This window comes from Desmodus rotundus, chromosome 3 (genome assembly GCF_022682495.2).
Source record: "Desmodus rotundus isolate HL8 chromosome 3, HLdesRot8A.1, whole genome shotgun sequence".
NCBI classification, from domain to species: domain Eukaryota; kingdom Metazoa; phylum Chordata; class Mammalia; order Chiroptera; family Phyllostomidae; genus Desmodus; species Desmodus rotundus.
In genome coordinates this window covers 98804692-98830301 of record NC_071389.1, presented here as the reverse complement: position 1 = coordinate 98830301, position 25610 = coordinate 98804692, and the positions used below count along the sequence as shown (strand labels likewise).

The 25610-nt window shown below is 35.3% G+C and overlaps 2 protein-coding genes across 4 annotated transcripts in view; one reads left to right on the top strand and one right to left on the bottom strand.

The window, feature by feature from the left end:
- The window catches only part of CENPP (centromere protein P), a 306566-nt gene that overhangs the window by 61387 nt on the left and 219569 nt on the right, over positions 1 to 25610 (top strand). The window lies entirely within an intron of this gene.
- OGN (osteoglycin) lies at positions 1182 to 23110 on the bottom strand. Its single transcript, XM_024580769.4, has 6 exons — positions 22607 to 23110; positions 20348 to 20441; positions 8795 to 8953; positions 6843 to 7045; positions 4787 to 4882; positions 1182 to 3078 (listed from the first exon to the last, which is right to left on the bottom strand). The coding sequence occupies exons 1-6, from the start codon at positions 22775 to 22777 to the stop codon at positions 2908 to 2910; spliced, it is 894 nt and encodes a 297-aa protein (XP_024436537.1). The 5' UTR covers positions 22778 to 23110; the 3' UTR covers positions 1182 to 2907.

Sequence of the window (25610 nt, the reverse complement as noted above, 5' to 3'; positions counted from 1 at the left end):
TGTGAGGCTGGGAGTTTTCCTGCTGCTGCCTCAACCCCACGGGTGTTTTCAATCAGAGGTTTGAGGCTTTATTTCCCTGTGCTGGAGCCCTGGGTTGGGCAGTCTGCTTTGCTCCCCTGTGGTTCCTCCCAGTCTATCTCTGCGGGAATGTGAGGCCGCAGGGTCTACCAGCCCCCACCTTGTGGGGTCTGCTAATTGCAGCCTGGCTTGCCCCGTTCCACAATCGACCACCTCACCGTGAGTCCTCTCCGCCCTGGCTGCCTGTCTCCGTCCCTCCTGCCAGTCTGGATGAATGTTTCTTCTTTATCCCCTTGGTTGTCGTACTTCCATAGAGTTCGATTTTCTGTCAGTTCTGCTTGTTTTTTGTTTTTAAATTGTTGTTGTCCTTCTTTTGGTAGTGCAAGGAGGCGCAGTGTGTCTACCTACGCCTCCATCTTGGCCGGAAGCTCTGTAGTGACATTTTGAAAGAAGGACGAGTGAATCCTCCAATGTTCCTCTTTTTAAATTTCTTTTGGCTATTTAGAGTTTTTTGAGATCTTATATGAATTTTAGGATGGGTGTTTTCTTCAAAAAATGTCATTGGGACTTTGGGATTCCATTGAATCGGTTGATGGCTTTGGTTAATATTGACTATTAACTATTCCCTCTTCAGTTCATGAACACGGGGTTGCTTTTCATTTATGCATGACCTCTTTGGTTTCTTTCAGGAATGTTTGTAAGAGTAAAATATTACTTTTAAGCCTCTATTTTATTTGTGACTTAAGGGTACATAAAAGGTTGTCATATACTCATGTTCATGACTTCTTTTTATCTAGACGTCTCAAAATTATTTTTAAATGATTAGTCTGTAACAGACTTTTTATCAGTCTGTTATAGAATAACAGACTTTTTTCCTAATTATTTTATCTAAACCACTGGTTTTTAAATTTTCTGAAATTTGCTAGTTATTTCGATTATTTTCTCTTCAAGTTTAATTATATTAAGAACATAGTAATACATTATTTTTCTGACCGCGGGAAATATGAGAGACTTCTCCCCTGGCCGTTTTCCCCAGTTTTGATTCCACCACTCAACTCTCCTATCAAGTTTACTTTTCCAGATAAAGTTACAATTCAATTCCATTATTTATTCAAGATTATGATAGCTTCAAGATTCTATTTTTTTCAAATACAGCAGAGCCATTGTGTTTAAACAGATTTTATTTTGCAGTGTTTATTATATATTCAATTAAAATTGGTTACTATTATTCTACACACTTTGAAAGTATAAAGGGTATATGTGTTTAGTGTACTCAGTGAGCCTTCAGTGATAGAGAAATGAGGCATGCACAGAAAATAATGAGAAAGCAGTATAATAGTCATGATTATCAGTTACTGAAATAAAATTAACAAATCAGTTAATAAGTGTTATGGGGTAATTGTTGTGGCCTTAGGAGATCACAGATTGTTTAATGAAAAAGTTACATTTTGGGGCCAACCTTTGACAAACTGGGTAAAAATTGAAAAACAGGCCATTCTTGGTAGGGAAAACAAGGAAGGAAGTGCTTAAAAAAAGGGATACATATTTGTCCTGGGAATAATACACAGAGACCAAATTGACTCTAATGTGTAATTTATGTTGAAAACAATGTTGGTAATTTTTATACACACAGTTCAAATCATGTTTCTAAAGGACTGATAATTTTGTATGTAATCCCAAAATAATGTGGAGACTAAGGCTTTTGACTGAGGTATGGACAAGTGAAGTTATTTTAGAAACTTTAATCTGGCAGCATTGTGTCATTATAAATCTTCACTATATGATTGAAGATGAATGCTCACCATTAAATGTATTGGTTAATTATGGGTCTTTAGAAAATCCTGCCCAGCAGTTTTCTTGTGAATATATAGTCTGTTTATATAAACATGGATGTGTATGGGTGGGTGGGAGTGTTGTGTATAATAACACCACAGAACTCATTTTGTGTTTATGTCTTACATTAGGGCAGATTTATCAATACGATTCTCATTCTTGTAGTGTAAAAAGAACATATTTTACAGTTTTTATCATATTTGCAAGCCTTTACAATAGAGCGCGTTATTGCTGTTTTCTGAGAAATGGGGTAGACTTTTGGGTTGTTTTTTTTTTTTTTTTTAAATAAGCATACTCATTTTAGTCTGCTTGACTTATTAAAATGTTTTATACGAGATTTGGAATGTTAATATTTAGGAAAAAGAGAAGTTCATACTATTCTACTAAAGCCTTTAACTGCCTGACTACAAAGCAGAACTAACGTTGAACATTACTATATTAGTTCTTTATCAGAGAGGAAATTATGCTTTATTTGAAAAGTTTTGCCTAAGTATGTGACTATACTCTATTTCTCAGGCTAAGTAAAAAGATAGTAGCAGCCTTAATAGAAAGAAAAGGGTTTCTACTTCATTATGAGTAGTATATGAATCATAAGAGAAAAATGGGAAAGCACTGGAAATATTTAGCTTTTCAGAGGTTTTGAAATGTCCACCTTAAATGCTTTAGGGATCCAGGAAAGGCCAGAAAAGACAAAAAGATGAAAATTTCTTGGACTTCTCCTCTCACTTCATTAGTAATAGAAATAATGCTTCTCAAATTGAGATATTTACATAAAAACATAACCTTTTAAAAATTGCATTCCACTATAAACTACAAGGATTTTGTTATGCTGTTTAAATATTTTCACATTAAGTTGTTTTGAACTTAGAGATTTGGTCTTACTTTTTACTTGTTATATTGTTGTAAGCTTTTGAACAATTTGCTTAAAACATAAAATTTCTTCATACTGGAAAACAAAGCTACCATTAAACAAACATTTATGCTCCTTTAGACATGTTGAGACAGATTATAAGTACATGTGGACTTTAGTTAATGTGCTGCATTGATTGATACTGGTTAAAAGTATGACCCTACAGGTAATCTTTTTAAGCAGATAAAACTGTTTGGATGCTTTCCCAGGATGATGGGATTTCCCTCCAAGCGTATCTCTTCAATGTGGTTCCGAATATAACGGGTGTCATTAGCCTTGCAGAATGTATCATCTGTAACCGAAGTTATGTTGTTAAACTGTAAAATAAAAGGGAAAAAGTGTTCAGATATCTGAAATCAATCTTTTGTATGTTGTGTAATGGAATCTAAAAGTACTTTATCTAAAGAGTGATTTTTTTTTTTTTTTTTTTTTTTTACCCAAAGTCTTAGTTCATGTCCATGGGTTATACATACAAGTTCTTTGGCTTCTACATTTCCTATACTATTCTTAATCACTTCCTGACTATTTTCTACCTACCATTTATGCTACTTATTTTCTGTACCTCTTCCCCCACTCTCCCCCTCTCTCTCCCCTGCTGATAACCCTCCATGTGATCTCCATTTCTGTGATTCTGTTCCTGTTTTAGTTGTTTGCTTAGTTTGTTTTTGTTTCAGGTTTGGTTGTTAGTAACTGTGAGTTTGTTGTCATTTTACCGTTCCTATTTTTTATCTTCTTTTACTTAGATAAGTCCCTTTAACATTTCCTATAATAAGGGCTTGGTGATGATGAACTCCTTGAACTTGACCCTATCTGGGAAGCACTTTATCTGCCCTTCCATTCTAAATGAAAGCTTTGCTGGATAGAGTAATCTTGGATGTAGGTCCTTGCCTTTCATGACTTTGAATACTTCTTTCCAGCCCCTTCTTGCCTGCAAGGTTTCTTTTGAGAAATCAGCTGACAGTCTTATGCACACTCCTTTGTAGGTAACTGTCTCCTTTTCTCTTGCTGCTTTTAAGATTCTCTCCTTATCTTGAATCTTGGGTAACTTAATGATGATGTGTCTTGGTGTATCCCTCTTTGGGTCTAGCTTCTTTGGGACTCTCTGAGCTTCCTGGACTTCCTGGAGGTCTGGTTCCTTTGCCATATTGGGGAAGTTCTCCGTCATTATTTGTTCAAATAAGTTTTCAATTTCTTGCTCTTCCTCTTCTTCTTCTGGTACCCCTATGATTCGGATGTTGGAATGTTTAAAGATGTCTTAGAGGTTCCTAAGCCTGTAAAATCCTCTTTGTGCAATCTGAGCCTTTTTTATTATGAGTTTTGATTTTTTTAGAGAGAGGGAAAAAAACATCGATTGGCTGCCTTCCTTACCGTACCTGGACTGGGGACCCAACCTGCAGCCCAGGCATGTACCCTGACCGGAATACAGCCAACTGAGCTACACTGTCTGGGGCACAGCCTTTTCATTTTTAAGTCTACAGCATGCCTTTGGAAGAACAGAGTACTTGTTATTATAGTAGCTGGAAAAAGTATTCTAGTGTCAACTCAAAATGCTACTGTGTCCTTAAATATTCTTTAAAGAAGTTTAAAAAAAAACAAATAGGAATTTCTGTATGCTGAAAGATCAATTTTAGTTTTTTATTCCCTCCTTACTTTCTTTTACCTCAAGTTGATGTTGGACAATAAAATCAGTTAGAAAGTCTTCAAAAGAAAAGATCTGCTATTTGGACAAAGAAACATAAGCCAGAGGTTTTAGTGTCCCCTAACTTCAATTCCATGGGCCTGGTTAACTAGGAGATATAACTGCACATCTGGAGACAAACACCACTCTGAGAGCACATCTCAGAACTAGTGGTGCTGGTCCTTTCATTGTGTCCTGGACAGAACTGGTGTTTGTGGACAGGAGAATGCACTGGGCTCAATATTAGCACTTTTTGATAGGCAAAATTTACCTGTGAATGTGAGTATCCTAAATTGACCTTTAGTAATTTAAATTAAAGTCAGATATTGTGAAAGGAGTGGTCATACCTGAAGATGAATTACACGTAGACTTTCTGGTAAATGAAGAGGCACAGATTCTAGTGCGTTGTGGTCCAAATAGAGGAAGGACAGGTTACTCAGTTTCTGTAAGGAAAAGGCACTTTTTCTTCAGTGAGGTCAGTGCATTTCTTCACAGCATTCAAATTATACACACGCATATATGTATACATGTATATTCATATAGATACTGATGTAGACTCATCCATACTATTTATCTTTGCCATGATAGTGTTTGGACTTTGGGGATTTTTTGTTTTTTTGTTTCACAAATGGTATATTTTGGTCCTTTGGGAAGGGTAGTAGAGCCCTGCTGCATCTCCACATTTCTGTCCACTTATATGATCTCTGAATACCCAGAGCTTTCATGCCGGCATCTGTGCATCCCTTTGAGTTTATCCTAGGAGTGGCTAATGAGGTCCTTGTGCAGGATTGAATTTGGATCCTGGTACTGCCATAACTTGTCCTGAACCTCCAGAACTTACTATTTCAGTTCCAATTTGTAGCAAAATGAATACTCTAAGAGAGAGATATATACTTTTTAAGTAAGATTTTCTCAAAGCTACTTATTAAACACTTTTTTGGGTAGAAATTTTTCTACCTAAGGGTTAGATGTTAGATTACTCTTCATGATCAGTACCTATTATTATATAATATTTTATAATATGACTTCAATATGTACTTTCCCTTGACATTAACCTTCTTCCTTATATTTGATGTGCATCCTGTAGCAGAATTTGCTGATATTTTTTTAAACATTTCTTAAACATTCACCATATGGGCCCTAAACTTCTGTCTCTCCAGTAGGCCCGTTTACAGGGTTAGAGTAACTTGACTTTACCAGTGGCTTTTACAGCATAAGCAAAACTGGAGAGTACTTGAATTTATTGTTTCCATGCCAACTTTTCACGAATCCCTTCTGTAAGGCATGCGTAAAATCCAAAATATTCAAACAATTCCTTTTGTGAAATGTTGATCATCTCCTGTAGGTCTTTAATATGCCAGTTACTCAAAGGCTTATCAGCTTGAATTATAGATATTCAAATTACAGGTCTTTGTTTAATTTTAAAGTGAGTTTAGTTTTTAAAAGTCTCCTAAGTCCCTTGACTTTTGAATAACTTTGATGTTGTCTAGAATGTCCCTTAAATTTGAAAGAGGGTTCCTTAAATGTACACAAAAAAGAAAAATGGAATATTTTTACATTTTCTGACACATTGTACATTTTATGGACAAATTGTAATTGTGTGATGACCATAAACTTTATAATAATGAATATTTGACATTTTTAGGTTCTTATCATCACAGTTACAAATTTTCCTCTTGCCTATTGCCAAAAGTAGCATGATTACTCATCCTTTTATCTGGGGTTCCTTCCAGGACTGGAATGAGCGTATCAGAATTATGAGTAATCCTGAGCTGAGGTGATTACTTCTTGTGCATTTAGAGACAACTTTGCTACCTAAATCACAATAGATCATCTTCCCTTTTTCCTATACATGTGTTTTCCTGAATTACTAACTTAAGAAATGTATTTAATTTTCACTACATAATTTTGTTTTAGGTGCCGTAAATGGAATTCAAGAGAAAGGCTAACTACAGAATTTTGTGGTCTAATACATTTAAGTATTAAAAGTAAAATTCAGTGTTTTACTTCAAGAACTTAATTTTTTCTGGCATTGGTAAATTACTAATATTGTAAAGAAAAAGACAGGAAAACTCCCATTTTGAGGTTTTGTACAGTCTTGATGCCATGAGGGTGTGAACCATGTCTGTATAAATAAATATTTGCTGCGTAAACAATTTTAAAAGATGGGATATGAAGTAGTCCATGAAACAAGATAAAGGTTATATAATTTTGTGAGGTACAGGCATAAACTAGACAGAAGGAGCCTTCTTCTTAGGCTACCTACTATGTAAATAATTCATTTATTAAATTAAAATAATCTTAAAATATAAAACCAAATTCTAGACCAGATTTTCTCTTTCCTTTATTATCACTGGCTGTATAAAACTGATACTGTGTTCAGTCATAGTATAAAATACTTACTTTGAATGTATTTGCTTTGATTCCTCTGCTCTTGATTTTGTTGTATTTTGCATTAAATAAAATTAGCTTGGGAGGAAGAACTGGAAGTTTCAGGAGTTGATTTTCAGCTAGTGTAAGTTCTTCTAACAGAGAAAGTTTTGAAAAAGTACTGTCTTCTATATCTTCAATCAAATTTCCCGTAAAATCAAGTCTTCTTAAATTAGCTTAAAGGGAAAATACAGAAAATATACAGAAATAAGAAGTCAAAAATCTCATTTGTGTACATTTGATTGAATAGAATCATGTGAATTATTTTTGGGTTTTTTGTTGGCTTGTTGCTTTGTCATTGTGGGTATGTTCTCTTAATCTTTCTAGGACTTATTACTTAACAGGCAAAAAAAAAATTTGTTAAAGTGATGCAGAGTAATTCAGTGCATGAATTTCTCTCTTAGAAATTCGTGTGTATTGTGTGTCTGGGACAATTAGGAAGTATCGTTGCTTCTCGTTATTTGGGTTAGTCATGTATAAAATTGCTGTAAACATTAAATTAGTAAATATTGGAACCGTTACTCCTCGGGGACATACAGGTCTAGGTTCCTTCAAGCCTCTGGTTATACATTTTCATCAGCTAATCACTACATACTTTTATGTGTGATTCTTTTTAAAGGCATCTTATTTAGTATATATTGTTGATACATTTACATTGAACTCAACAGCCACTAGCAGTGTAACTGACTCACACTTGAATGAAAATTACCTAATATGTATTTTCTACATACGGCACATCACAGCCTTCTTGCATTTAGGAACAGTAGACAGCATTTCAGCACTCTACTTGGGGACCATTTTAAACAACAAAAATCACAAAAATATGAAAAATGTGTCACTAAGTAGACTGAAAAGGACTGTTGTTGACAGTATAAAAGCAGAAGGAAAAGGTCAGAGCATTGCCTTGTTTGACCTTGACTGGGTTACTCAGTTTTTTTGTTTTTTTGCCACTGTGTATATGTCTGCAAATGACTGGGAAAGTACTGCAAATATTGATATGGGGCTTACAAATAAATTTTAGCAAGTAGGTGAGTTTGAAAATATGGAACCTACAAATAATGAGGAACAACTGTACTTCAGCCAGTAGGGAGCTTCTAGAAGCAGCATGAATCCAGTACAGTTAATCTTATAAATGTGTAGAGGGGTGATTGCACACTTCTTAGTGTGATTTTCTTCAGAAGCACTTGATAACGTAGGAATTTAGAATATGAGGGATTAGTGATCAGGACTGGGACTAGGCACTGCAAACATGGAGGATTTGCTGTGCTCTTGGAGGTGCCCTAGTGGCAAGGTTTTATCAGGTTTGATAGGACGGCAGAAGTCCAAGATTTATATGACTCAGGAGGGACACTAGTTCCAATCATATTAGAATCATCTGAGGAGTTTGGTTGTGTTTAATGCTGATGCCTGGGCCTGTCCCCAGAACTCAGTGAGAACTTCAGGGGACTTAGTACCTGCCTGGTATCAGTATTTTTTAAATGTTTCCCCAGATATTTTTATTCATGTAACCAGATTTAAGAAACATGAGTTAAAGTAAGGAAAAACAATCTCCATGTTTTTATACTGAAGGTAGAAAACAAAACATTGTAATTGGAGAAGCATCCTGATTATATTGGGGCTACTGACTGGCTGAGGCAAATGGATCTTGAAGTATTGGGGTTGAGAAGACATAGTTAGCCTATATGTTAAATGGACTATCAACATAGATACCAAAGTGACCAGTGAAGAAAGATGACAGAGGAGATCTGAATGGAAAAGAGATTCACTAACAAATCAGTGGGTTTTTGTACAATGTGATAGGTACTTAAATAGGACAATGGTGACTATCCTGGATGTGATAGGCCACAAGTATCTAGAATCTTGTGTTTGTATGAGTTAAATACTAACATGAGTTAATACTAATATCTTATTTAAAACTAACTTACGGATTTCTGCAAAATCTTTGGCAGTCAGCTTTTTAATTTTGTTGAATCGTGCATAAAGATAGGCTGATTCCTTTGGCAAGGGTGGTACAACATCAATATCAACTTCTTCACAGTATACAGAGCCACTTAAACAAACACACAACAGGCACGTAGGCATTTCTAATTGGGAAAAAATCATAAAAGTATTAACAGTTTAAAAATATTTGGCCCCTACTAGTAAAATTATTGGTATTATGATTTGAAAAGATTTTACAGAATTATAGGTGTTAGGAAAGATCCCATGGTTATGATAGCTAGAGACCTGTACTGTAAGTTATAATTCATATTTTTGATTCTGTGATTCAGTCTCTTTCATTCTCCACTTTATTATTGATCCTTTAATTGTTGCATTGATCAACAATTATATTCCCTCATTTGAATACCAAAAAACTTGAAAAGCAGGACTTAAGGTAAACATGATCTTGACTTATTACTTGGTGTGGCACAAATGCATTTCATATTGGTGACAACTAAGGAGTTTAGAAACTACTAGTTAGATAAGCAAACTATTAACTTGAAAATTAGAGTAATCGTAAGCACTGTAGGGATTCCATTCATTCTACCATCATTATTGCATTACTTGTCATGCCTCTTTTGTCTCTCTTAACTTCAAACAGCTTATTGGTCTTTATTTTTCATACTTTTTACTTTTTTGAAAAATTTTAATGTTTTTTAAAATTATTTTTAGGGCATATATTTTACAGAATGTCTTTTAAGTAGGGTTTGTAGAGGGTCCCATGTTTGTCAGTAATACCAAGGAAATGATATAGGGTCCTCATTGCCATGAATCAAGGAGCACATGGTATCTATTTGACCCACTCTTGACAATGCTATCTTTGGTCACTTGGTTCATTGGTGTCCACCATGTTTCTCACTCTGTAAAGTAAATATTTTTCACTATGTAATTAATAAGTATCTTTCAGAGAAGTAGTTTGATGTTTTAAACATCTGATTTGTTATTAAACATCCACCCACTGGTTATATCATCCATTGATTCTTATGTAAATTGTTTATCACTAGGATAGTTGCCAAATAATGATTTTCTAATTCCCTCATTCTTTCTATACTTGTTAGTTGGCATTCTGGTGTAAGATGGAACATTCTCTTTTAATTAATTAATTACTTAATTTCATTATGAACTTATGAATTCATTATCCTAGAGGTCATGACACATTACCATCACATTTATTTTATAATCAAATTGTCACAGATTAGCCAGTAAGGGCTCTTTTAAGCTCTTTTTTTTTCAATCCTCCACAGCTTTTTTATGGTTATATGACATACAATAAATTGCACATATTTGTTGTTTAATTTATGTTTTTGACATAAGTATATACCAATGAAACCATTACCACAATCAAGATAATTAACATATCCATCACCCCCCAAACTTTCTCACACCATTTGGTAATCTCTCCCTTCCAATCTTATATCAAGAGAATCATTTTTTATATACTCTCGTCTGGCTTCTTTCACTCTTTGTAGTTACTGTGAGAGTCATCTGTTGTTGCTTGTATCAGTAGTGCATTCTTTTTTGTTACTGACTAGTATTCCTGTGTCAGTATACACAATTTATAATTATCTTTTCAGGACATTTCAGTTGTTTCCAGTTTTGGGCTATTTCAAAGGCAGTGGCTTAAAACAATTACATACAAGTTGTGTGGACTTAATGCATTAGTTTTCTCGGTTAAGTACCTAAGAGTAGAATGGCTCGGTAGGTATGGTGTATGTTTACTTTTTGAAGAAAATGCCAAACTATTTTCTAAAGTGGTTGTGCCATTTTATATTCCTATCAGCATTGCATGAGAGTTTGTTCCAGTTGCTCTACATCCTCACCAACATTTTGGTATGGTTGGAGTTTTTATTTTAAACATTTAGGAAAGGTGTGTCGTAGTATCTCATGTTTTAATTAGCACTTCCCTAATGACTAATGATGCTGAGCATCTATTTTTTTACGTGTTTTTTAATATTTTCCTAACTGAGCATCTGTTTATATACTGTATTGGCCATTCGCGTATTTTCTTTGATGAAATGTCTGTTCATCTCTTTGCCTATTTTTTAAATAATTTATTTTTGTATTATTATTATTATTGAATTATAAGAGTGTATATTATGGATATAAGTCATTTATCACATTTATGTTTTGTAAATTTTTTCCTCCAATCTGTGGCTCGTCTTATTTTCGTATCAGTGCCTACGAAGAGCAAAATGTTTGAAGAGCAAACATTTTTGATTTTAATGATGAACAACTGATTCTTCTAATAGTTCATGCATGTGTGTTTTATTTAAGAAATCTTTGCCAACCACTAAGTTTTTATCCTGTGTTTTCTTTGAAAGGTTGTATACTTTAGACTCTTATTTAGGTATAGGGTTCATCATTTTGAGTTAATTTTTATGTGTGGTGTAAGGAAGGGCTAAAGTTTTCTTTTTTCCTTTTTCTATAACTATCTGGCTCTTTCAGCACCATCTTTTTGATGAGATTGTCTTTTCTCCTTTGAATTGTATTGGCACCATTTTACATAATCAGTTTACCATATTGTTTGTCTATTTCTAGACTCTGTTACATTGATCTTTTTATTCATTTATTTTTATGCTGATACCACAATATCTTAATTCCTGAAGCTTAATAATAAGTGTTGATATTAAGTTGTATAAATCCTCCAACTTTATTCTTCTTTAACGTTGTAACGACTGCTCTAGGTTCTTTGCATTTCCACATAAATTTTAGAATACCTGTTAATTTTTAAAAAAGAAAGCCTAAAAATAAAAAACAGAAAAGAAAGTTCATTAGGATTTTAATTGTAATTACATTGAATCTAAAGGTAAATTTGAGAAAAATTGATATCTTAACAACACTGAGTTGTCTGGTCGTTGAACATAATATATCTATCCATATGTTTATTCTTTTTAAATTTCTTTCAGCATTTTTGTCTAGACTATAGTGAACAGGTCTTATACATCTTTTATAAATTTATACCTGTGTATTTTTTATATTTTGAAAAATTATTAAAAAGTTAAAAGTCGCCATTATTCTTTGAGAACGTCCTGATTTTCTGGCTTAGTAAGATGTCCAGACTAATATTGCCTTTTCCCTCCCCCAAGCCTGAAATCAGCTATTTCTTCAGAGAGGACTGGTTACTTTTAAAGGAGAATGGCATTTAGAAACCAAGATTTGGATGTGGATATTCTCCTTCCTACCAGAATCTCACTGCTTTTAGGCTTTTCCAGTAGAGAAAGCTAGGAAATACATTCATGTATATTTGTCTCTGTTCCCAAAGGTAATAATACACATACATACACACGTGCATATGTGTACTCTCTCTCTCTATATGTATATATGCATACACACATACAAGGTCTGTCCAGAAAGTATCAGCCATGTAATAGGAAAAATAGAGACATTTATTGAAGAAGATACAAGATAAAAGAAATGTTGTACATAGGACAATGACACCTCAGTCCCCTTCAGAGTAGGCACCTTCAGACCTCACATAGTTCTCCCTAGTATCTCTTCCACTGTTCAAAACACTCTGCAGAATCCTTTGTTGTAATTGCCATCCGCTGCCCTGTCATATTTTCCTGAATCTCATCGGTGGTCTGAAATCTCTTTCCTTTTGAAGATGATTTTAGTTTTGGGAAAAGCCAGAAGTCACAGGGTGCAAATTCTGGGCTGTAGGGGGGCTGAGTCACCTGGGTGATTAGATGTTTTGACAAAAAACTCTGCATGAAATGTGACGCATGAGCAGGCACGTTGTGTGTGATGAAGCTGCTGATTACGATTACCAGTTTCCCATAGGTGTGGCCATTTTCATTGTACTCCATCACTCAACCAATGAAGAACATTAGGGTAGTACTCCTTATTAAATTGTGTGGCCTGGAGGGGTGTACTTGTGATGGACAATATCCTCCCAATCAAAAAACAGAGTTAACATGGTCTTGATCTTGCTGTGACTTTGCCGTGCCTTCTGCGGGCATGGAGAACCAGTAGACTCCAATTGGGATGACTGGGCTTTTGTGTCCCAGTAATAGCTGTGGTAGACCCACCATTCATCTCTAGTTATGACCTTCTTGAGGTAATCTGATTCATTGGTAGCAGTTTGAATCAAGTCATTAGCAACTGCAACACGATGTTCCTTTTGCTCTGATAGCAAAAGCTGCAGAACAGATTTTGCCATGACACGTTTCATGCCAAGATCCTGCATCATAAATCTCAGACCCACTAGCTTTTGGAATCCCCAGATCAGCTTTTAGTTCTTGTACTGTCGCCGATCTTTGTTGATTTTAGCCCATAAACGTTCAATATGATCAGATGTTCTGTTTGTTGCAGCCCTTCCAGAATGTGGATCGCTTTCAACAGCTTCTCAACCATCTTTGAAACATTTCTGCCATACTTTCATTTGCACTACATTCACTGTGTCGTCCCTGAAAGCCTTCTGAATCATCTGAGTAGTTTCTGTGGAGTACTATTAAGCTTAATGCAAAATTGGATGCAGATGCATTGCTCTACTTGCTCAGTCATTTTGAATGCAATGGCCACACAGTACAGATGCTCACTCAATGAGGTATACTGCCCCCACTGACTAGTACAGTGTAGTCATCACTGTGCACTTATGCACTTTCCAGTTTATTCTCCTTGGCTTCCAGGTTACATCAATATCATGCAAACCATTTTAATTATATTAACAATGGCTGTACTTTTTCTGGACATACCTTTTATGTACACACACACACATATGCACACACACCATATGCACATGAAAACAACATATACATATATATATATGACATACACATGCTCACACAGAGAGACAAACACATCTATATCTGTTTCTGTATCTCTGTACGCAAGCCATAAATTGATGGTACTATCTTCCATTCCAGTTTAGCGCCATAGTGTTCATTCTAACCTTCCTCCTTTTCATAATTGTAGCACCTTTCTCTGACAGAAACCTAGCTCTCGTTTTCCACAGTGTGTTTACTTCACATTATTCGGTCCTAGGACAGGAATTAAGTAGTTTCCTTACTGCTACAAATGCATTCACTGGAATTTTAGTGTTTGTTTACTGTTTTTATTTTAGCCTGAAGGTAAACTGTCAAAATACTGAATTTAAGGTTTACTTGAATTAGATTTTCTTCCACTAGTGTGTTACATTATTCATGTGAAATGTGTTTCTGTTTTTTAATTTGTATTTCACTTTTTTATCTTATCCTTGTTGATTTTATTTATAAATATATATGTTTGTTTGTTTTCTCAGGTGAAAAATAAGCTTGTTCTAAAGTCAAATCTACACAAAAAGTGTACACTGAAAGAAGTGTTACTACCCTGTCCACACAACCCGTTCTTTCCCATCCCCAACTACTTTCCACTCCTGGTCCCATCTTTGGCCTGTAGGTTACTAGTCTTAGTTTTTTAATACCCTTCTTGAGTTTTTTCTTTTTCTAAAGATTTATTTTTTTAGAGAGAGAGGGAACAGAGGGAGGGAAACATCAGTATGTCAGAGAAACCTCAGTCAGTTGGCTCTCCCACATCCCCAGCTGGGGACCTGGCCCACAACCCAGGCATGTGCCCTGACTGGGAATCGAACTGGTGACCCTTTGGTTCTCAGGCTGGTGCTCAATCCACTGAGCTACATCAGCCAGGTTGAGTTGATGCCTGTATATGTTCTATCCCCTTCTCTGTGAAACGAAAGGCAGCATATTGTAGGTACAATTTTTCTTTGTTTTTTTCATATAACACATTCTGGAAATCATTTCATGTTAGTTCACTGAGATCTTCCTCATTTCTTTTTACAACTGCATAGTATTTTCTTGTGTGAATATACCATAGTTTATTCAAACAATATTCAATGTATGGGCAATTAGATTGTTGCCAGTATTTTGCAATTGCAAGTAATGCTTCAATTATTTTACATTTGAGTTTACTTTCAGAGATTTATCTTTAGGATGCATTCCTAGAAGTTGATTGTTATGTCACAAAGTAAATGTATATTTGGTTTTATTTAGGTATTGCCAAAGTCCTGTCCAAAAGTGTAGTGCCAGTTACATTCCCACCAGCAATGTTTGAGGTTGTCTTATACCGCATAGCCTTGCCAATAAAATATAGTAATATATTGTTACACTTTTAATTTTTATGAATCAGATAGGTTAAAAGTGGCATTTTAATGTAATTTTAAGTTGTGTTTCTTTTTGTGTGAGATTGAACATCTTTTCATATGTTTAAGGGTCATTTTTTAATCAGTTAATTATATGTACATCTCTTTTGCCTGTTTTTCCAATGGACTTTCAGTTAATTTCTTTTTCCTGGAATTCTTACTTATATAAATTAGAGGTATTAACTCTTTTTCTATTTTAATCCTCACCCAGGGACATGCTTATTGATTTTTGATAATGGGAAAGAGGGTAGAGAGAGAGAGGGAGAGAAACACAGATGTGAGAAACATCTGTTGGTTGCCTCTCATACTCTCTCTGACCACGGACTGAAACAGCAACATAGCATTTGCCTGGATCAGGAATCAAACCTGTGACCTATCTATCAGTCTATGGGACAGTGCCCCAACAAACTGAGCTACCACACTGGATAGGGCGAGATATTAACTCTTTATTGGTGATGTAAGTTACAAATATTTTTATTAATTTTCAGTTGTCTTTGACTTCATTTGTGGTGTTTTTTTGCTATGCAAAATTTTATTTTACGGAGTTGAAGTCATTGATCTATTCTATTATTGTCTCTGGATTTGGAAGCAACTCACATCCAGGTTATTTTTTACTTTGTGTATGGTTTTACTTTTTAAATTTAAACCCAAATTTATTTATTTTTAAAAGATTTTTTTGTTTATTTTTGAGAGAGGGGAAGGGAGGGGGAAAGACTGATGGAGAGAAACATCAATGTGTGGTTGCCTATTGCGCTTCCCAACTGGGGACCTGGCGCTGCAACCCAGGCATGTGCCCTGACTAGGAATAGAACCAGCAACCCTTTGGTTCACAGGCTGGCACTAATCCACTTAGCCACACCAGCCAGGGCTAGACCCGAATTTATTTGGAGTTTATTTTTCAGTGTAAGGTATAGATCTAATTGTAGCCCTTTTCAGTTGGCTACTCAGTTGTCCAAGCACGATTAAAAAAAAACAACATTAGCTTTGTTTCAGTGATTTTAGATGCTGACTTTATCATATACTAAATTTCTACTTGTATTTCTGTCTGTTTCTGGGCTTTCTATTCTGTCATGCACTGGTATCATGCTTTTTCAGAGTGGAATATTTTAAAGCTGTGTTCTATTGTGTGTGGTACCTCTGGTTCCTGCATATACCTATCATTTTTCAGTGTTTCCCTGGCTGTTCATGCAGATTGATTTTTCTGTATGAACTTAAGAATCAACCTTACCAGATCTTTAAAGAAGTTTATTGCTACAAATTTAGAGATAGCTGACATATATATATATATATATATATATATTGAGTCATTTCATCCAAGCACCAAGGATGCCTTTCCACTTGTTCAAATATATTTTTACTTAGATACTTTTCAGGTTTCTTCAGATATATTATCTGTTTCGGTTCATTTTAATTTTATTGTAGCAATATAGAAATTAGTGTGACTATTTTTTCACGTCATGTGAAATAATGTTCTGTAATAAAACAAGAATAAATCAGTTAGGTAGGAACTATTGAGTAGGACTCTGTAGTTTAAGTTTTCTGTTCTTTTAATTGAAATGTACATTATAATTATTTTTGTACAGTCATGCACCACCTAATGATTTTTTGGTCAGTGGTGGATTACATATATGATGGTGGTGTATAAGATTATAGTGGTGCTGAAAAACTTCGATCATCTAATGAAGTTGTAGCCTTCATAATGTCATAACACAATACGTTATGTATTTGTGGTGATACTAGTGTAACTAAACTTACTGAGCTACTAGTATAAAAGTGTAACAAACACAATTATGTGCACACTTGATAATTGCCATAAATTAGTAGGTCACTGATTTGTGTTAATTACACTATATAGCTTTTTAAAATATATTTTATTGATTATGCTATTACAGTTGTTCCATTTTAGCCCTTATTCCCCTCCCCCCTGCATCCCCCTCCTACTCCCATTTCCCCCCTTAGTTCATGTCCATGGGTTGTACATGTAAGTTCTTTCGCTGCTCCATTTCCTATACTATTCTTCACTTCCCCCTCTTTATTTTCTCCCTACCGTTTATGTTTCTTATTCCCTGTACCTTTTCCCTCATTCTACCCCCTCCCCCTCCCCACTGATAACCCTCCATGTGATCTCCATTTCTGTGATTCTCTTCCTGCTCTAGTTGTTTGCTTAGGTGTTTTGTATTTTTTGTTTGTTTTCTTTAGGTTCAGTTGTTGATAGTTGTGAGTTTGTTGTCACTTGACTGTTTATAGTTTTGTTCATCTTATTTTTCTTAGATAAGTCCCTTTAATATTTCATGTAATACAGACTTAGTAATGATGGACTCCTTTAACTTGACCCTACCTGGGAAGCACTTTATCTGGCCTTCCATTCCAAATGATAACTTTGTTGGATACAGTAATCTTGGATGTAGGTCCTTGCCTTTCATGGATTTGAATACTTCTTTCCAGCCCCTTCTTGCCTGCAAGGTTTCTTTTGAGAAATCAGCTGATAGTCTTATGGGGGCCCCTTTGTAGGTAACTGTCTCCCTTTCTCTTGCTGCTTTTAAGATTCTCTCCTCATCTTCAGTCTGGGTAACGTAATTATGATGTGCCTTGGTGTGTGCTTTCTTGGGTCCAACTTCTTTGGGACTCTCTGAACTTCCTGGACTTCCTGGAAGTCTCTTTCCTGTGCCAGATTGGGGAAGTTCTCCTTCATTATGTTTTCAATTAAGTTTTCCCTTTTTTGCTCTTCCTGTTCTCCTTCTGGCATCCCTGTGATTTGGATGTTGTAACGTTTAAAGTTGTCCCAGAGTTCCTAAGCCTCTCCTCACTTTTTAAAATTCTTGTTTCTTCATTCTGTTCTGGTTGAATGTTTCTTTCTTCCTTCTGGTCCCAGCCGTTGATGTGAGTCTCAGTTTCCTTCCCATCACTGTTTGTTCCCTGTACATTTTCCTTTATTTCACTTTTCATTGTGTTCACTCTTTCCTCTGTTTTGTGACCATACTCAGCCATTTATGTGAGCATCCTGATTACCAGTGCTTTGAACTCTCCATCTGATACATTGGCTATCTCTTCACTACTTAGTAGCATTTTTTCTTGAGCTTTTATCTGTTCTTTCATTTGGGCCATATATTTTTTGTCTCAGTGCTCCTGTTATGTTGTAAGGGGCAGAGCCTTAGGTATTTGCCAGGACAGGGCATACCACCTTGCTGCATTGTGGTGCTGTGGGGGAGGGGTCAGAGGGAACAATGCAGCTTGCTCAGCTCTCGGGGGGCTTTCAGTTACTTCTCCCACTACCCACAAGCAAGTTGGGCCCTTCTGGTGCTGATTCCCGGGTGGGTGGGTTTGTGTACATTCTGGGACCCTGTGGGTCTCTCAAATGAACTGTCCTGTGAGGTTGGGAGTTTCTTCCACCCCTGCAATCCCCACAGGTTTTTTTAGTCAGGGGTTTTGATGACTGTGCTGGAGCAACCATACAGGTTGTATGGTCTGTCTCACTCCCCAGTTCCTCTAGGTTTATCTGCATGTAAATGTGGGACCACCCGGTCCTCCAGCTGCTGCCTTGCCCTCCCTTGTCCTCCAGCTGCTGCCTTGCTGCAAATCCTCCCCACGCTGGCTGCCCTTCACTGCCTCTCTTGCTGGTCTGGATGAATGTTTCTTCTTTAACTTCTTGGCTGTCAGACTACCATACAGTTCAATCTTCTGGCAGTTCTGGTTGTTTTTTGTTTTTAAATTTGTTGTTGTCCTCTTTTGGTTGAGCAAGGAGGCACAGTGTATCTATCTACATCCCCATCTTGGTCAGAAGTTACACTATATTTTTTATCACTATTTTAGAGCATACATATTCTTTATACTTATTTTAAAAACATTTGCTGTAAAACAGCATGCTGTGTTACACAACAGCATGCTATGTGTGTGCAGCAGCCTCATATATCTTGTGTTTACTGGGTCTCTTGATTGCATTATTTCATCTCGTGCTTGATTTAATGTTTAGTTGTTTTATACAGTAACATACTGTACCGACTTGTAGCCTAGGTGCAATAGGCTAACCGCAGGTATGTAGTGGACTATACCATCTAGATTTGTGTGAGTACACTCTGTTATTTGCACAACAAAATCACATAATGTTGCATTTCTCAGAATTTATCTCCATCATTAAGCAGCACATGAGTATATACAGATGCTTGTCAAGTTAACAATGGAGTTACATCCTGATTAAGCAAAACTTGAAAATATTGTAAGTTGGAAATGCATTTATTATGCCTAACACATCGAACATCTTAGCCTAGCCAGTTTCTACTGAATGAGTATTGCTTTTGCACCATCATAAAGTTCAAAAGTGTATGTCGAAACATTGTAAGTTGGGGACAGTGTGTATAGCCATCTCTTTCTCACCTGTGAGTTTCTTGAAGGCAAGAATTACATTTTATTTACATTATCCTCAGGCTGTAATAGTACATATGGTCCTCAACTTATGATGGGGTTACTTCCAATAAACCCATCATAAGGTGAAAATATGGTACGTTGTCTTAGCCCAGTACCTGAGTTGGTTGAAGTGCCATCCTGTGCACCAAAAGGTTGCAGGTTTGATTCCCAGTCAGGGTGCATGCCTAGGTTGCAATTCAATCCCCAGTCAGGGCATGTATGAGAGGCAGCCAATCTATGTTTCTCCCTCATAGCCCAGCCTACCTTAAACATGCTCAGAACACTTAAATTAGCCTACAATTGGGCAGAATTATCTAACACAAAGCCTGTTTTATAGTAAAATGTTGAATATCTCATGTAATTTATTATGCATGTCACTTTGGAACTGTCATAAAGTTGAAAACTCAAGTCACAACTTCAAAAGACTGAGTTTGAAAATAATCAGTGTTTAATAACTGTTTATTGACTTGATTTTATGTAGACAGAAAGACATACTTTATAGGAGCTAAACTTGAATTAAGCTTTGGTTGCTCTTGAATGTTCCTATTCCATGTTTCTCATAAAGTGAAATGGGAAATGATGTGCACTCCTAATATACTTATTTGACTTTATCATTGGAGATGGAATTATGTTTGGGTTTACTATACAGAGGCAATTTTTGATTACTATGCTATAGTTCCATTGTAAGCTGTTTTTTAAAGGTCCTTTTAAAGCCCTAGTTCATGTGGCTCAGTGGGTTGAGCACCAGCCTGGGAACCAAAGGGTTGCTGATTCTATTCCCAGTTAGGTAAGTGCCTTGGTTGTGGGCCAGGTCCCCAGATGGGGGTGTGTAAGAAGCAACTGGTTTTGTTTCTCTTGCACATTGTTGTCTCTCTCCATTTCTCCCTCCCTTTCCCTCTCTCTAAAAAAAATAAAATAAATAAAATGTTTATAAAATTAGATAAAAGGTATTCATACTTACCATCATTTTCTTTCTTGGAGGGTAACGATGTTAAACTCTCATCTTTTTGTAATTGAAGACTTTTCTCATCAGGTATTATCATAGATTCTCTTTCCTATTAGAAATATAAAAATGTATCATCAGGTGTGATAAAATCTAATATTGGCTATAAAAACTGAGAGATCGTGGACAACATCTGTTTTCCCATAGTCACAGTTAATGGCATTTCTTTTATGTTTTATTAGGCTTTTATGTATTTATTAAATTATTAAGTAGTGTAAGTATTTGTTTAGCTTGCTTTTCTTTTATACTGCGGTCTCCTTGAGCAGAAGAACCAGGTCTTTTTTTATTTTTATGTTTCCAAAAGCCAAACTCCATGCTTCTTAAATGTTGAACATACTGAAATTCCAACTGGGAACTAAGAGAGAATTCTCTGACTTGGAATTAAAGTTTTTTTGAGGTGAAACCTAGAATGAAGATAGTGTCTTGAGATTATTATGTAAAGTAGCTCTTTTAATTATTCTTTATGGTTTTTATTTGAACTGAGTTCCTGAAACCATATTCTGCCATGTGGAACAGAACTAAAGCACCAGTCATGTCATGTGTAAAGCACTGAGTAAGCTCTTTTTGTCTCTTCTGGAAGTAACCCGTAATTACCCACATGCCTCCATTAAGCCCTGGTCCTTGGAGTCCTTTTATTCCAGCCTATCCACCACACTCAGACCACTGGTCCAGGCTGTTAGCTCTAGGAGAATTCAGGTCTTTATCATTTACTCTGTCTTTCATGTTCTGGGAGAGAACATAATCTGCAATTAGGCTAAAGTATATTATGTGAGGCCCTTTGGAAGCATTTTCCATCTTCAGTCTCTCTTAACTCCTTCATTCTCTCATGTGTGTTCTGGTTGATCAGTCCCTTGCACTTTGTGTTTGTATATTAAGTGCCATTGAATTCTGCTCCACTTCATTTATATTAAGATGGACTTGTAAAGAAAGCAACATGAAGAAAAGGAACAGAATTTCTTGCACTTATTACATTTTTGGGACCAGGGAATTTTGAAAGTATTCTTCTAACTGATTGATAGTTTCAAATCATCCATGTGAGCCAATATCTTATTATGATGGGCCCTTTTTTTTTGAAGCTATGACTAGTGATGCCTATTTTTTTTTTTGTCTTAGTGTTGGGCAAGAATAATACTAGCATATTAACTAACTTCATTGAAAGAAAATGTGATGTCAGCATTTGCTCATCTGTGTGAGAGAGAAAGAGAATGAGAGAAAAGGAAGAAAGGAAGGAAGGGAGGGAGGGAAAGAAAGAAAGAAAGGGAGAAAGGGAGAAAGAGAGGGGAGGGAGAGGGGGAGGGGGAGAGAGGGGAGGGAGAGAGAAAGAGGGTAGGAGGGAGGGAGAAGCAACTATAAATGGTCACTCTTAAAATCTTTGCCATCTTATTTATAGTGGAGGAGAACTCTGAAAAAGTAGACATTGTTAGATATTTGACTGCATTTCTTATTTCTGTGTGTGTGTGTGTGTGTGCACGCGTGCGCACGCGCGCGCCACTATAGGCAGAGGAAAGATACTTACGTGCTATATTAACATTTTCCGTACCCAGCAGTGTGCCAAAAAACCACAACTAGTTACTTAACCCATACAAGTGGAGTATGAAAGATGTGATAGAGTATTACTTTAATGAAAGTTAACATTTACTTGGTACAAACTGATAGAGTCTCAATTGTTGATACTGATTTAAAAAGAAAGCCCCATATTAAGTAGTTTTTTTTTTGGTACTGTAAATAGTTGACATATAAATTATTGTGAAATATTATATATACAAAAATAATGGTACTCGTCTATTTATTTTCTTGAAACATTCTTCTTAAAATAATAGACCTTAAACTTGTAGTCCATCTTTATTTCTCCAAATACACATCTCCTATTTTATTTTGAGGTAATATAATATTTAAATATAGAGCATTGTGTAACACTAATACTTAATATATAAATCTCAATTGGTCAGAGACCACCTTAAAGTTTAGTTTTCCTTAAATTTTGTGTTAGTTGCTATAGATACTGTTTGGTTACCATAGGTATTATTTAATAACCTGAGAGACACGCATACTTTAAAAACATAATCTTAGGGAAACTTATTTTGAATCACTTTGGATCACTTAAAGTGCTTTTTCTTTCCTGTTATGTTATGAGACACATTCAGAAAAAAACAAAAGCATGCAGTTAAATGGGCTAGACTATTTTAAGAAATTAAATTTAGAGTAGAAACAAGATACCTTGATATTTTTTCCATCCAGGTATTGATCCTTATAATCTTGGGTAGGTAAGATTTCTTCAAAATTATCTGTTCCGTAATCAAAGATGATGCGTGAGTTCTGCTGAGTTGGTGGTGCTGGCTTTATCAGAGGCACAAACAGCAACAGAAGTGTAGACTGCAGAATCTTCATTTTAACAAAAATTAAGGTGACTGGAAGTTAATAAGATAGTAGTGGTCTGCTGATTGTAGAACAGTACTCCTTTTTCTCTGGAAGTAAAAATGCAGACCATCGAAGCAATGTTTAAAAGCTTAGAGGACTTTTTGGCAGGGTGTACGCAGTAGGGGCCAGAGAACAAATATTTAACCCTCAGTGATCTTTAATTAGATGCTAAAAGTTTTTGTGTCGGTGGTATTCTGAAAAACACATTCAGAATATGGTTTTATGCCTTTCCTATCAAGAAAATCCAAGCAATGTTGATAATTTCAGTTTCTTAATAACTATGTGCTATGAACAAAGGTACTTTTATGGGCTTGAAATCTTAGGATACCTGTAGTATAAATAGTTAAAATGAAGACCCAAGATCCTGTCTCCTGTGAGTTTAAAATATCGTATTTCAACTTTGCTATTTTATAAGAACTCTTGAATTGTATTAGTATAAACAAAACAAGTTTCAAGAAAAGTTTTAAAATTTAAACTTTAAATCTCACATTATGAAAAGTAGTCATAGTTTTTGGTGATACAAAATAGAGGAAAAGCCACACTTTTAATTTTCTTCGTTTTTTTTTTATTTTCATAGGTATCACTATTTTAAATAAATAGAATTGCTTTTTAAATGTAAACTATGAAAAATAAAAAAACAGTATTGCAGACTAGAAAAATGTAGAAATGTAATCAAGGATTAGGGGAATGTGATGGGAAGGATTTAGGCTACCTGTGGATTTTATCTGGCGTGCACATTTCATACTTTTTCTTAGGTAATTTCAAACAGAATCACTCAGAGTTCCTGGAGCTGCATTGTAGATGCCAGTTCATCAAAAAAATCAATGCTTAAAAATTAAGAATAACAAGATTTGTGACATTTGCAGCACTATTTTCTTGGCTGTAATGGATACTAAAGTTATACAATGATGTATACTTAATGTACTTGTTAAAAATAATTGTTTAAGGTAACTAAAACATTAAAAAAATAGAGATAGCCTTTACATTTAAGACTTAGATGAGTCACAACTTAACAAATGATATTTAAAATAATATTTCAGGGGAAAAGCCTATGACTGTATCTGTTTTGAAATTTTTTTTGTGGTTTTCCTCAATAGATGTTCATATCTGTGCATAAGCCCCAAGTGGGAGGGTGAATGAGGAAAGCTGTGGATTGATTTCAAACTGCTGAGCAGAATTTCAGGGCTCAACAGCTTTAAAAGCAGTTTCCATGTGGTAGAGATCTTTGCCAACAACATTCTTTCTCTAGGGTGAAATGTAGTGTGTTGTACAAGGAACTGTGCTTAAAATATTTGTAATTGTTGTGTTCACTCCGTTTCTACTAATTATTGTAAGTTTGTGTTATTTTTACCTTATAAAATCAACACTAATGTTTTTGTGAATATTAGCTTATGAAGATGACATAGTTCTAAAATTATGCTTTTCATTTTAATGTTTTTACAGGAGATAAAACATCATTTGTTTTTTTTTGTTTTTTTTTTTTTAATGAAATAATACAGCAAACCAAAGCATAGTCTATGGTCCACTTTTATTAGGAGTGAAAATATTGTTTTAGACTATAATTCAATGTAAAAATTAGTTTTAGCACATTATTTTATAGTTTAGTCATTTGGGATTCCCTCCCCTTTGTACTAGTTATGTATAAAATAATCCAGTGTCAGAATCAGCCTTTAAAAAGTAGATTTGATTTATAATTTTGGATTTGATAATAAAAAGATATTTTTGTTAGCTAAGTTAAGGAAACTATAAATATTTAATATTAAATTTATCTTTATCATGCTTTGGTACTTTTAGCAATCAAGATAACATTTCTCCTCTAAGCCAAAAATCAGTAAATATAAATATGGATAAATATTTAAAAATAGAAAAGGAAAGAATACTAATTTGTTCTCTTTTTATATTCAAAACTGGTTTAAGGTCCTTTCAAATTAAAGCTTGAATAAACTAAGGCTTGAATACTCATGCTTTTATTTAAATGAGAATTTTTTAAAATTCAGTTGTGATATTTTGGGGGTTTGGTTGATATAAATTGTCAATTTTATGGCTTTAAGGGTACAATAAACTTTTTAAAGACATTGAAAATATCTAATTATGGACAGAAGATACTGATTTGTTTTCACATTGCTTGGCAAGTTTAATGGAATGTAGAGAGGTGAACTGGGTAGGTGTTAAATGTCAGATTTAGAGAATGTTAGAGATTAATAGTTTTACTAATGGTATATATAGTTTGATACTTTGTACTACAAAAAATTACTTTGTGGATTATAATATCTTTCTTTGAAGAGTTATGACCAGGAATACAATTCTACTGGCATTCATTCATTTAGTAATAGTTTACTGAGCACCAGTTCTCTGCCAGAACTACAGACAAAATAAGCACAGATGAGAAAAGTTCAGTTTCTCCCCTTTTTAGTAAATCAGCAGGAAGGGCAGCAAACAAATCATAGAATGCACAGTGAAACCTGGTACACAGAAATGTGCAGGCTGTGATAGCCTGAGAGAGGGTGAGACCACAGAGGCTATACCACACTGACATAAGTAGAGAAAATGGGTGACAAGTGGGGATGGTGGCCGAGGGTGAGATGTTCTAGGAAGGGGAGCATCACCTAAGTGGGGAGGGTAAATAATTGAGAAAATTTATTAGTTGTATATGGCTGGAGCTTGAAGGGATAGAGAGAGGTGGTGAGGCGGTGTCCCATAAGTAGAGATCAGACAGAGGACTAGAGGTCAGATTAAGGGGATTGTTTTTTACTTTGCTAAGGTGTTTGGGCTTTATTCTGTAGCCAGTGAGGGACCACTGAAA